Genomic DNA, 13,467 nt, shown 5'->3' with positions numbered 1-13,467 from the left:
AATTGGTGGCTGCAGAACACATAGATTCTGTACAAACTACACTGTGTTATACTTTCTCTTGAAGTGATTGTATAGGCTTGAGAACCAATGTCTTGATACGCAGTAGAAAAGGTCTTAGTTCGGTATGACTCCTCTTAAAATCAACCTTACACTTACTGTTGTTTTTTCTGTTTCTGAAGTTTGGACCATTCAGATGAAGAACATGGTGCATTGTCCGACCCTCGTAACACCATCATCTTGCCTTTTACATGTATGTCATACACTGCCACCAACCAGGATTTTATCCAGCACCTCTCCACCTTGATAGCACAGGCTTTGCAGAGATCACCCTCCTCCTCTACTGAAATAGAAAATAAAGGGAGCCCTGTGAGTGATTCCAGTGTCACGGATACTGAAGATGGCTATTTTGAAATGGGACTTGGAGACCGGACTTTCGAGTTCAGTGCTACTTCAGATATTGCCCCACCAGCTCTGGATAGCACAAGAGCAGAGAGCATAGACGTAGTCAAAGTTCTCTGGAGTTTTTCTATTCAGGTTCATAAAGGAGGAGTCAGGCAGTTTGCCTCTTGTTTGGTTTTGACTGATAGTGTAGTAACTGTATTTGAGATTCCTCATCAAGATTCAAAAGGCAGCTGCCAACATATCCCAGCTGCCTTGAAACTAGCACTGTGCTTTCCATATACAGATCTTACAGAGTTTGGCTTTCTCATGCCAGAAATATGTTTAACCCTCAAGGTGAGAAATAATGACAACTGCCTATTTGTCGTTTCGGATTCCCAAAATCTTCAGGACTTCTATTCCTGTTTACAAACATGCTGCTCTCAAAGCTGCACGTCCCTGTTTTCAAGTTCCACATTGTACTGTGGCAAAGCAAGCTTGCAAGAATTTGTCTACCAACTGATGGGATTTTATCACATTTCACCAGATGACATGGAGATAAAAGGTTGCTTCCCAACTTACCTAGTTTACAGTAATAAAACTGATGTTCAGAAAGCCTTGCGTCTACCAGAATCAGTGGGTGATAACAGAGCATGGTCTGACCATGCCTTGTGTTCTGCACTTCATTCCACATTGTATAAATCTGCTGAACAGAGTCACTATGCATTCCATCCTTGTTGGATATTTCTGACACCCCAGCATTTGCACATAGTAAAGGTTGATTTTAACGTAATGCCAGCTAAATGTATAGACTCAGAAGATGCAAGAAATGTATTCCAGCTGAGCAGGATTCCACTGGCTTCTGTTGTGTTGCATCCGACCAATCATCCCATCCAGCAGAAAGGGTCACTTTCAGATGGACATGTGCTAGAATTACTCATCGGACACAAATTTGTTACAGCAGTATTTGTTCTACCTCATGAAAAATTCCATTTTCTAAGAATCTACAGTCTTTTGAGGACACTTCTGCAGGATGTTAAAACTATAGTTATTTTGAAAGCTTCTAACAGTTTGGAATCAGTAAGAAAGCACCTCTTGGATTCAAAAAACAGACACGGCCAGACAGCAGGGTAATTGACTCCCTTAAAATACATATGGTACAGCGTTGAAATTAATCTGGCCTTACCAGATGTTACTGGAAACTTATGTTTAACAGTGCAGCAGGGCCTGGGTGTATGAAAATCAGGCCACTAGTACTTGTAGTGTCTTTCCTTTCACTCTGGATACAGAGTTATACAATATCAGTTGACAGTTCACACCTGCTGCTCCGCTTTATGTTTACAACCTATTGTATGCGCTTGTGAAAGGAAGCTTTGCATTTTGCCTGAAACCTAGTAGAAGGAAAGCAAACGACAAAGATGTTAAAGTAAAATAATTTATGTAATGAACAGGAAGTCCATTGAGAAAAGATATAGTACGCTGTTATTAAAACCACAAATCTCCTGTTCTGAACTACTGAATGGAATTTAAAGTATGAACGTTGCTTATGTGGGGAAAAACTCTGCATCTCTACTTGTTACAGTTTTTGAGTGTGCATTCTGATGTGATGTTTCTTGATCTCTTCTGCCTCCTAGCTTTTGCAAGCCTTGTTTGACGCTATCATCTTTATATCCATCTGAATTTCTGATGCAGAAAATTACAGAAGATAACCAAATTCCATCTTATCTTCCAATCTCTTCATCTCTTCAGTATGTGGCTGGGCTAAAAGGAAATGCGATTGTGGAGTTTTTCCATAACAGCATTGCTGAGGTATTGTGTGCAAATTAGGGACACTTTATGCAGGCTGCCATCAACCTTTTAAAACTAGAAATGTATTTAAAAACCTTTCTTGTTCAAACTTAAACCCAGAACGTAATAGATACTCCTAAATCTGGAAGTTGCTAATCAAGACCCCAATCCTGTAACTGCTTCCAATTGAGTGAGCCCCTGTGCTGAGCCTCACAGAAGTTGTTGGGGCCCTACAAAGCTCTGGGTCTGGCCGCAAGGTCCTCAGTGCAGGATCAGTACCTAAATTAATGTCATATTTGTCTTGAACACAGTGTTTCTCCAAGGGTGCAGCTTTTTTTCAGTAAGAGTTAGGAAGTTACAAACAATTGAGGGAATGTAGTTGCGTGCCATTCAAATTTCACCAGATAGTTTCAACAGATGTCAAGTGTTCTGGGCATAACATCTAAGAAACTATGCCAGTAAGTTGATATAGTAAAATGCATTCTAATTCTACTTCCCAGTATAACGTGTGTCTGAGGTATTAGATGCATTTTACATAACCTCTTTCCTTCAGAGTGCTTTACCAAGATGAGCAAGTGCTGCTTCTGTTTTTACACCTGGGGAAGCTGGTACAGAGGTTCAGTGACTTGCCCAAGGTTGCAGAATAAATTTGTGGGAATCTAGACTAGAAGCCAGGTGGCCTAGCGCAAATACTTGATCTAATTGCTAGTCATACTTCCTCCTTTTTTCATAAAGCTGTTTGAAACTAATCTCAGCAGTATTTGAAGGTTTGTGGTGAACTTTGAGATATGGCAGGCATTGTGAACTTTACATTTACTTATAGAAGCTCCTTAACTAGATTTTGCGGGCATAACTCTGCCAGGTTTGCTGGTTTTAGATTTTTTTTTTAAAATTCCTCATCAACTCTTTGAAACTTGGAGTCAAATAGTGTGGCAGGCTAGACCACAACAAAAACTTCACGCATTCTCAATCTCATGCACACTAGAACAGTTTTACGGACAACTCTTCCAATACAGCTGTACTCAGCAACTATTGGGAAAATATTATCACCCTTTTGTGTTCAGATGTTAGTTTCTCATTGGTTTACCATGAAAAGCAGTTCCCAAAAGCTGCTTCTAGCAAGTCAGAGGTGAAGATGTGCAAAATCAAGCAACACAATTTGTCTTACAGGTGGAAAATGAAGAGCTGAGACATCTTATGTGGTCTTCTGTTTTATTTTATAAAACTCCTGATATGGAAGTGACGGCTTGTGTGTTGCTCTCAACAAAAGCTATTTACTTTCTGTTGGATGATTCTGTAACTCATACTAATGAGCATCAGTTGGGTAAGACAAAAAGGGTTAATTTTGAATCTCTAGTAAGTTGCAGGGTTAATTGGTAAGTGAGCCTCTATATTCACATTCGTCTTCCTTTATATTCAAGGTGATTTTGATTAGCACGCTTATTTTTGCAGCCAAGGGACTCTAAACATCCTATCATGGGTTTTTCCAGGCTTGCCCTTTGCAGCATGCATGCGTGCCTGAGGCTTTACCTTGCAAGAAGGGTTTTGGGTCTTCATCCACCACTGCGCCTCAAATAGCCCCTTCTCCATGACATCTGTGCATGCTTCTTTCTGATGTTACTTAGCAATCCCCAGCATTTTCTGTACAAGTGAAATGCCATTCCATTGTCAACAGCAATGTGTGACAGGCCTAAGGGTTGTATTGTGCTCCTCTTTCATGTGAATAATTTACTGACGTACTTGTCAGTGGGAGTTGTGTTGTTCATGGCACAGTGTGGCCCTGAGAATGTGACATTCTCCCAGCGATATTTGCCCCCTTGAGGAGCAAAACACTTCAATTGCTTTTGATACTGGGTCTCCTAGTCCGCACTACCTGTTTACCACATGATGGTCTTCTCAGGAGTGAGGCTTAATATTTTTAGATTCAGGTTGCCTAATTTTATTTTGATTACGTATAAGCCATTCCTTGAACATGCTCATCTTCAGAAGGCAAAGTACATGTTCCACCAAAGAATGGGCAGAAATGAAGAAAGTAACAAACTCTAAACACTGAATATAAGTAGGGTTATGTTTGAATGGCTTATCTGGCATGGTTGCTGAGTAGAGATCATCCAGCTCTAATCTAGTTGCGCACAAGTAGAGATTTCCCATCATGATGTTACTGTGGCTCATTGTAGATCAGTGGCACGTGTGATGGATGGGTTTCTTCTGGTTTGGGCAAGAATAAGACTTCTTCATAAACCTCTTTCCTCTTAACAGTCCTCTGTTCACTCTGGCATATGCATTGTGGGCCAGATTCTTATTTCAGGTACACTACCAGAGCTGAGGTTCAGAACTGTAGTTTGCCCCAGGAAAACTATTAGCTACCATTCATAAAGTGTGGTATCTTAGGACTAGTCTCTGCCTTTGAGTGCAGCCTATGTCCATGTGTTTAGGGCTCCTGTGCCTTTGTGATATACTTTAAACTCTAAGAAAGTCTGAAAGCAAGTTATATCATCCTCATAGATATTAAGGTCAGAAGGGACCATTATGATCATCTAGTCTGACCCCCGGCACAACGCAGGCCACAGAATCTCACCCACTCACTCCTCCGAAAAACCTCTCACCTATGTCTGAGCTATTGAAGTCCTCAAATCGTGATTTAAAGACTTCAAGGAGCAGAGAATCCTCCAGCAAGTGACCTGTGCTCCATGCTACAGAGGAAGGTGAAAAACCTCCAGGGCCTCTTTCAATCTACCCTGGAGGAAAATTCTTTCCTGACCCCAAATATGGCAATCAGCTAAACCCTGAGCATATGGGTGAGATTCACAAGCCAGATGCCCAGGAAAGAATTCTCTGTAGTAACTCAGATCCCACCCCATCTAACATCCCATCACAAGCCATTGGGCCTATTTACCATGAATGTTTAAAGATCAATTAATTGGCAAAATCACGTTATCCCATCATACCATCTCCTCTATAAACTTAGAGTTTAATCTTGAAGCTAAAAAGGTCTTTTGCCTGCACTGCTTCCCTGGAAAGGCTATTCCAAAACTTCACTCCTCTGATGGTTAGAAACCTTCGTCTAATTTCAAGTCTAAACTTCCCAATGACCAGTTTATATCCATTTGTTCTTGTGTCCACATTGGTACTGAGCTTAAATAATTCCTCTCCCTCTCCGGTATTTATCCCTCTGATATATTTATAGAGAGCAATCATATCTCCCCTCAACCTTCTTTTAGTTAGGCTAAACAAGCCAAGCTCCTTGAGTCTCCTTTCATAAGACAGGTTTTCCATTCCTCGGATCATCCTAGTAGCCCTTCTCTGTACCTGTTCCAGTTTGAATTCATCCTTCTTAAACATGGGAGACCAGAACTGCACAGAGTATTCCAGATGAGGTCTCACCAGTGCCTTGTATAACTGTACTAAAACCTCCTTATCTCTACTGGAAATACCTCACCTGATGCATCCCAAGACTGCATTAGCTTTTTTCACGGCCATATTGCATTGGCGGCTCATAGTCATCCTATGGTCAACCAATACTCCAAAGTCCTTCTCCTCCTTCATTACTTCTAATTGATGCATCCCCAGCTTATAACTAAAATTCTTGTTATTAATCCCTAAATGCATAACCTTACACTTCTCACTATTAAATTTCATCCTATTACTATTACTCCAGTTTACAAGGTCATCCAAATCTTCCTGTATGATATCCCGGTCTCTCTCTAAATTGGCAATACCTCCCAGCTTTGTATCATCCGTAAACTTTATTAGCACACTCCCCCTTTTTGTGCCGAGGTCAGGAATAAAAAGATGGTGACGGTGAAAATTTTTCACTGAATGCAGTATTATCTCTCCTGTCTGAGTTTCTGGAATGTATCTGCATAAAGAAATCTTCCAATATTAAATGAGTAGTCATTAAAGAAAAATGCCTTTCAAGGCTTTGTTTCAAGCACAACAGTGGAGAAATTAATAATTAAATTTTTAATAAAGATCACACTAAGATATGAATGTAATTATTGTTTGTAGTCTAAATTTATCATATTTCCTTTTTATGACTTGCTCTTTATCATACTATATTCCTCATTCATTCATTAGACTTTTGGAACCAAGAAAACTCAGATTGTGAAAATCGCTCTTTCCACCTCTCTTGCTGCTTTGTGCTAAAACTTAACGATCTGCAATCAGTGAATGTTGGACTTTTTGATCAATATTTTCGAATTTCTGGTGAGTAACATTTTATCCTATAGATTTTTCTAGTTACAGATACTACTGTCATCTTGAATTCATCCTTGTCTTCGCTTCACTCTTGATACAGAGCACCATGTTATTCTGCTGTCTTTTTATGATTAACACATTTCCAATATGTTAACATTTATGATGTCACACTGATGCCACTATATAAATAAGCATGGCTGAAAAACACTGTCCACTTCCAGTGGCTTATGTTGCCCAATAATAATTTTGGATTGTAAAATTTTACACTTTCCTCATCTTAAGTGAAATAAAATGTGGGGAAAATAGTCACTTCAGCCATGTGTAAAACATTCAAGGAAAGCAGGAGTGAACTTTTTCCAATTGAATGTTTCCTATCTTTTTGCACTGTGATAAAGATTTGCATTTAAAGTATGCATGTGTACAGCACAGTGCACTCAAAGGTTAGGTGATCAGTGAATGACAATGGTGTGCTCTGCATGTTGAGTATGTTTTTCTTAATTTGTGTGCATAGTGGATGGCTCTACACAAGTGGAAAATATTTGTGTTTATGTAATGCTCTCATTGAAACTTGTAGCCTTGTGATGCCTCTGCAGTTAAGATTGTGTAGGCAGATAACAATGAACTAGTACAAAATAATGATGATTATTGAATCTGTGACTGTAGCTTCATTCAAACAAAAAGCAGAAAATGATTTAATGATGGTAGAAATGGAGATGGTAATGAACTCTAAACACTGAACATAATTAAGTTATGTTTTAATGGTTTATTTGGCAGGCTTGATGAGTAGAGATCATCCAGCTCTTTAATCTAGTTGTGCATAAATTGAGATTTCCCAGCATATTATGAAATAGGTGCAAACTTCGCCTGACTCTTACTCTGTTATCAGAGTTAGTGTCTCTTGCCAAGAGACTATTCTGCCAGTTTGCTTGAACACGCTTACCAGATACATTGGGCTAGTAAACAAGGGAAATAAAAACTATTCTCCCCTAGTCTTTCATTCTTAAGAATTTGTAGCACCTTCCATTTTTAATGTGAATGTATCCAAGTCACTTATTAAATGTAATTTCCCATTATAATTTTTCTTTTGGCCTCCAGAAATTATTGTAAATGTTTATGCCTGGAAGCCTCTATTCCATCCTTCTAACCAATTTTTAAAATTGCATGGTATGTCCTATTTTCACATCTCAGTGATGTGATGCCAACAGAGACCTCCAGCAAAAGTAGACACTAAACTTCTAGCTGGCCTAGGATAACATTTGCAAAAGCACCTGTCCCATTTGAAAAGTGACATAGGTACTTAGATGGCTACATCTCAATGAAAGTCAAAGGGATTCAAGTGACTTAGTAGCCTAGGAGCTTTTGAAAATTTTACCCCTGCTCTTTTTGGGACCATAATATAATAGAGTAGCTTAGCTCTCTTAAAAATAAACCACATCAGAGAATAATAATATCTAGGTCTTATATAGCACTTTTCATCAGTAAGGCCAGTTATTTAATTAAAATATAAAAAATTAAAAATTACATTTCATGTTGTGAACCTGAGACCCAACAAAACAAAGAAATCCAGAGTTAGTGCTACAGCTGTCAACTCTGTTCTTAGTTTTCCCTGTCGTGTGAAGATTGCGATTGAAGGTACAATTTGTGCGGCAAGTTTATGGGAGACTTTAAGACTGAAACCCAGTCCTTACACTTTGTTTAAAGGGATTCTGTCACCTTGAAATCTAGTGAGTTTAATATAAGAGTTCAAGTATTACCAGATGCTGGACTAAATGAGGGGATTGATCACATAGTAATTGCCGTGTTTGTTCATTTCCTCTGAAGCACCTGGCATTGGCCGCTATCAGTAGACAGAATACTGGGCTAGATGGACCATTGGTCTGACCCAGTATGTCCATTCTTATATCCTCTCTGCTGTGGCAAAGATCCTAATGAGGAAACTGACGATAAAAAGGTGATGCTGTAGGTGACCTTAATCAAAGTGTAAGTGTACAAATTAAATTAAAAAAGCAGGGAGTTTTTCTTTTAACTTAGTTCACTTTTAACATCAGTAATTAAAATATTTTCAGAAATTTAAGTTTTCTTTTGAAGGTACATTTTCAAAGTAATGCACAGTCATGCAGTTAAATGTCTACGTTCAGAAATGTTCACATCCAGTGTTCCAAAATAAAGTACCTTATGAATGTGCATGCTCTAATCTTTCAATGGGTCTGGGAGGGTCCCTTATCTTTTGGACAGAGGATCAGTTCTAACTAGTTAACCAAATAATGACACATCTCAAATCCGTCATTACAGGAAATATTCTATGGTAGTGAATAAACATCTGCTGAAGTTGTAGTAAAGCTACAAATAGATACGTAAGTGGCTTATGTTCTGTCTTTTCCAGGACATTCTGCGGATCATATAGTAACCTGCCTAACCAGAGACAGTTACAGTACCCATGCCTTTATACAGCATCTCATGGCAGTGCTGTCACTGCTGGCACGCACACCTTCACCAGAACCAGTGGATAAGGACTTCTACTCTGAATTTGGGGATAAAAACACAGGTAAATGGTCCATTCTATACTCTTAGGTTAGTATAGAAAGTACTGTGTAATGTGTATTTTAAAAAAATCCAAAAGTGAAAGATTTTATGCATTGATTGTTTGCTTCCTGTTAACTCAGTTCCACTTCCACTTGAAGTCTTGTGTGAGTTTACCCTGGACTTTCCTGTCTGAACAGAAATGTTTTTAATTTCAAATACATTTGCACAGGGGGAGACAATATGATCATATACCTTCTCCTTTTATAGAATCCAATAAATCACATCCCTTTCATAATCTTTTAGGCCATCTACAGCTGTAGCTTATATTTATGGGTTAGACTTGTAAGTTATAGCTCTTTAAGGAACAGTTCTCTTAACATCTGCAGGGAGAGGGACCTTTTTGGTCTCGTTAGGTTGTACATTCATGAACCAATAACAATGACAGATTAGATAAGATTTAAGGGATTTTAAAAATGTGTTAAATTCGTACCTTCAGCCATTAAAATGTGCTGTGATAAATCTGCTTTTGGCTAGATTTCTAAACTTAGCAGAGGGTTCTCTAAATAAAGCTGAATTTTTTGATATTGCTTGTGATTATTTTAAGAAAGCTTTTAAGGAAATCGCTTAAGTCTGGTCTAAAGCATTTTACTTACAGCCATTTATGGTAGACCAGAAGCAGTGTATCCTCTTCCTACCGCAGGAGCTTGCTCCTTAGGGAGCAGTGTGCACATCATGATGCAACAGTAGACATAACACGCAACTTGTGAGAAAGGTCTTTTCAGAGGGACCATTTAAAGATGTCTGTTCATCTGCTAAAGTGATAAGGGATTTCATATTTGTGTTCTCAATGATTCCATACTGGATTCAATCCATTTAGAACTCAGAAGTTGATTTGTGTCTCCAACTACTAGCAAGACGCATACTATCTGTCGTCTGAGAATCCAGCTATTTTTTTCTGCCTCTTACGTCATCACCACTCATAAAGATTCTGTAATTGGAACTGAAAATTATCCAATCCAAATAAATTATTCACTTATTTTATACAAATAAAAACTGTGTATAAATTGCTAAACTTGAGTTGTTCCAGCTGCAACAAACTGTGTCAAAGGATCTAATGTTTAGCCACGTGACAGGGAAGTATTGTGTAATACTGAGTGTAAAGTAAAATTCATGTATATTTGTGCTTGCAGGAAAAATGGAGAATTATGAACTGATTCACTCTAGTAGAGTAAAGTTTATATATCCCAATGAAGAGGAAATTGGGGACCTTGCTTTTCTAGTGGCAGAGAAGATGTACAGTTTGGCTAACTTCCAGTCACTAAATATCCTTCTGTATGTGTTGGCATTTCAAGTGAATCGTATAGAAGAAACTGCTCAAGCCAATCGTTCACTTCAGCCTAAAACACTCATTTTAACCAGTTCTGATTTGTTCCTTTTCAATGAAGATTATATCAGTTACCCGCTACCTGAATTTGCAAAGGAACCACCAAAGAAAGACAAGTATCAACTCACAGATGGAAGACGAATCCGGGATTTAGACAGAGTGCTTATGGGCTATCAGACATATCCACAGGCCCTCACATTTGTGTTTGATGACGTTCAGAACCAAGATCTTATGCAGAACCTAACGCTGGATCACTTTGGAGATACTTTCAGTGCCCCAAAGTTAAATGCTCAACATAAAGGCAGTGGGAATAGAGAGATCCAGTGGTACATCTTTATCCCAAGTGCAGAAAGCCGTGAGAAACTAATATCACTGCTTGCAAGACAGTGGGAGATTTTGTGTGGTCGGGAGCTGCCTTTGGAACTCACTGGGTAATTGTCGCACAGATAAGTGATTGGAATGTGAAATAAAGCACAGTATTTGAATAAGCAGGACTTTTGGTATTATCTCAAAACTTAATCGGAGGCTGATGCTCGACTCTGTTGTCATTATGGTTCCCTTGTGAGTGAACAATTTAATACAGTAATATAGTATAAGCTTCTGAAGTGTTAACTGGGAGTTAAGCTTTTTGTAAATTCTATTTTTATGCAATGGTATACATACACGATTTTCATGAAGCATCCTGGGAAACTGTATGGAACAAAAGGAGTCAACACTAGACCTTGTCTAGAGCTGTTAACATTTCCACTATTTTTCAATATATATCAGTCTAGCTGTTCTATACAAACTATACTTACTGTGTAAATAATGGTAAGAAAAATGCTTGTGACATGTTAAAAGTGCAATGGTATATTTGTACAAGATGTATTTTATTGGGATGCTGCTAACACTTATTATTTAATGACTACAAACACTTTTACATTTTGTCTTTGAGGTCAAATTTAATTGTTTGCTGCTAATCATGAACCAAGTGGCAAAAGTCATTTGGAGGAACCACAACTAAATGCTACATTTTCATCTGAAGTTATAGTTCCGTGGCACTCTTTCATTATAGATTTGTAAAATGATTAAATCAGTTTGCTACCATCATGGAAATGAAGAGTGCCCAGCATTGATATACTAACATTTTGCCAGCAAATAATGGTGAATTTGCACCTCTGAGTACCAAGTGGTGTTTGTTGCCTACTTTCTCAATACAAATAAAGTGAAATTTGACAGTTTGTTTACCTGACCTGTTTTCTGTATATCTTTATTCACACTGATTCTTTCAAGCATTTGCAAGATTGTGTAAAGCAGCATAGTGCAGTGACTGCTATAAAGCTATGCCAGTTTAGACCAACTGAGTCTCTGGCCCTAACTCTAGAAGTATAAATAATTGTTTTGGTGATGATTGTAAGTAAGTGCTTCTGATTTACAACAAGGCTGTTTTGTATACATTCTTATACTATGCTCATCACTGTAGTATCTGAGCGCCTTCCTCTAGTGCATTAACTTTACTAGCATCTATCTAATGGCAGGGGGGAGAATTTTGTTTTGGAATATTTTGTGTTATATACCCATATGTTGTGTGTTTATGTTGAAGAAGGAAAGGTCAAAGAAATGTGCCTTGCACTTAGCGGGAAGGTGTTGCGGTTTGTGCTCATCCTTAGTTCCTGTGGGAGTTCATTCTATAGCCTCAGACCAGGCCCAAAGAAAGCTGTCCTCTCCTGAACTTAGTGTAGAAAGTTCCATTGCGCCAGAAGAGCAAAGTTGTCAACCACAATCTTCATCTCAGAGCTTCAGTCGATCTTGTAGATATCCTAGGTCCAAACCATTGAGTGCCTTGAAGATAATGCCCGAGACCTTATATCAATATGATATTCTGTGGGAAGCCAGGGAGCAGAGGACAGGTTTGATGTATTTGCAGTAGCCCATGTTGCTGTGGAAATGTGTACCGACTGGAGCTTCCTACGCACAGAAGGCTTCATTCCCAGGCATATTGCAGTGCCATAGTTCAACTGAGAGATGACGAAAGCATGAATAACTGAGGCCAGTTTGTCATACACCAGAATAGGACAGAATCTCCAACTGGAAAGCGTTACTGGCTGCCATGTCAGAGCTTAGCATCAGTGAGCAGTCCAGGACCACTCCTAAACTACAGACTGAATTAATCAATTATGGGTGTGAACCTTGCACCAAAGGAGACTGCCCTGTGACCACAGACTCTTCAGGAAAGCAAGACATCTCTTGTAGTTAAATCAGAAATTAATACATACTGAACTCAAGTAGCATTTTTACTCTTCTAAGCTTCGCTGCCTTTAGAAAAAAAAAGCTTCCTCTTTTAAAAGAGGAGAATTAGGGGTAAAAAATATTCAACGATGCTGGAGCCCAGTTGACTTACAATGAGTATTAGGCTCCTCAGTGCCTAAATCACATTTAAAATGATGACTTAATTTCTTCTGAAAATATTTACCTTAGGACAACTAAAAAAAGTCTCTGTCTTGCAGATATTTTATAGAGAAGCCTAACAGATTATTTGTACACAAGTATAAGGGCCAGCGTCTGCTGTTTAAACCAGAGTAAAACCAGAGTGACTCCACTGGAGTTACTCTAGATTTGTGCCAAAGTAAGTGAAAGAACCTATTTGCACCTATGCTAAAGTGAAGAAGAGTGTTTAGAGATAGAGGCCTCCTAAAAGCAACACCTGGGCCTGAATGTAATGGAAGGTGAAAGCAATATACTATGCCTGTTTTACCGTACACCTACTTATTTGCCAGGTAGCACTCATTCAAAAAAATAAAACTGAGCAAATGTGAAGGGAATGGCTTCTTGAAGGAGCTTCTCTCTGGTGCTGGCCTTCTGTTAGATTCTTTAGTCCAAAATTCTCCACAGTCAGCCAAAAGTAATGTAGCTAGGGTACAACGTGCAGATTGTTCTGTTGGGAACAGCCACTAATCCCTGGCGGGCGGGGGACACACAGAATGGTCGTTTTATCATCAGATAGCGTTGCTACAAACAGTGCAAAATACTGGCTTGGAAAACCCTCGTCTCCACAGATTTTCAGGATTGCCTACCACAAGGGGGTTTTGAGTCTGGTTGGGACCTTTGACTGCTACTAGCCTGAATAAGAGCTGTTATAATACTGATGAGATGCACCTTGTGTGCTTGGAGGGAATTGCTCATAATTCTTCCTACTTGGGATGTGGGGGTTTGCCTTT

General features: G+C 38.9%; 1 protein-coding gene across 3 annotated transcripts in view; it reads left to right on the top strand.

Moving 5' to 3' along the window:
* Window positions 1–11,501, top strand: part of NISCH (nischarin) — a 58,736-nt gene extending 47,235 nt beyond the window's left edge. The window contains exons 16-21 of one of the 3 annotated variants that reach the window (XM_077821092.1): window positions 180–1,508; window positions 2,013–2,187; window positions 3,337–3,490; window positions 6,244–6,372; window positions 8,747–8,908; window positions 10,077–11,501. In XM_077821092.1, the coding sequence (XP_077677218.1) occupies window positions 180–1,508; window positions 2,013–2,187; window positions 3,337–3,490; window positions 6,244–6,372; window positions 8,747–8,908; window positions 10,077–10,705 (2,578 nt within the window). In that variant the 3' untranslated portion in view covers window positions 10,706–11,501. Of the gene's footprint in view, window positions 1–179; window positions 1,509–2,012; window positions 2,188–3,336; window positions 3,491–6,243; window positions 6,374–8,746; window positions 8,909–10,076 lie in introns of those variants that run through there. The other 2 variants (XR_013346575.1, XM_077821093.1) reach the window with 2 other exon arrangements.
* The last annotated feature ends 1,966 nt before the right edge of the window (window positions 11,502–13,467 follow it).

The sequence above is a fragment of the Eretmochelys imbricata genome, chromosome 7 (assembly GCF_965152235.1).
Source record: "Eretmochelys imbricata isolate rEreImb1 chromosome 7, rEreImb1.hap1, whole genome shotgun sequence".
NCBI lineage: Eukaryota > Metazoa > Chordata > Testudines > Cheloniidae > Eretmochelys > Eretmochelys imbricata.
The sequence above is the reverse complement of the archived record's forward strand: the minus strand, read 5'-3'. Positions and strand labels throughout refer to the sequence as shown.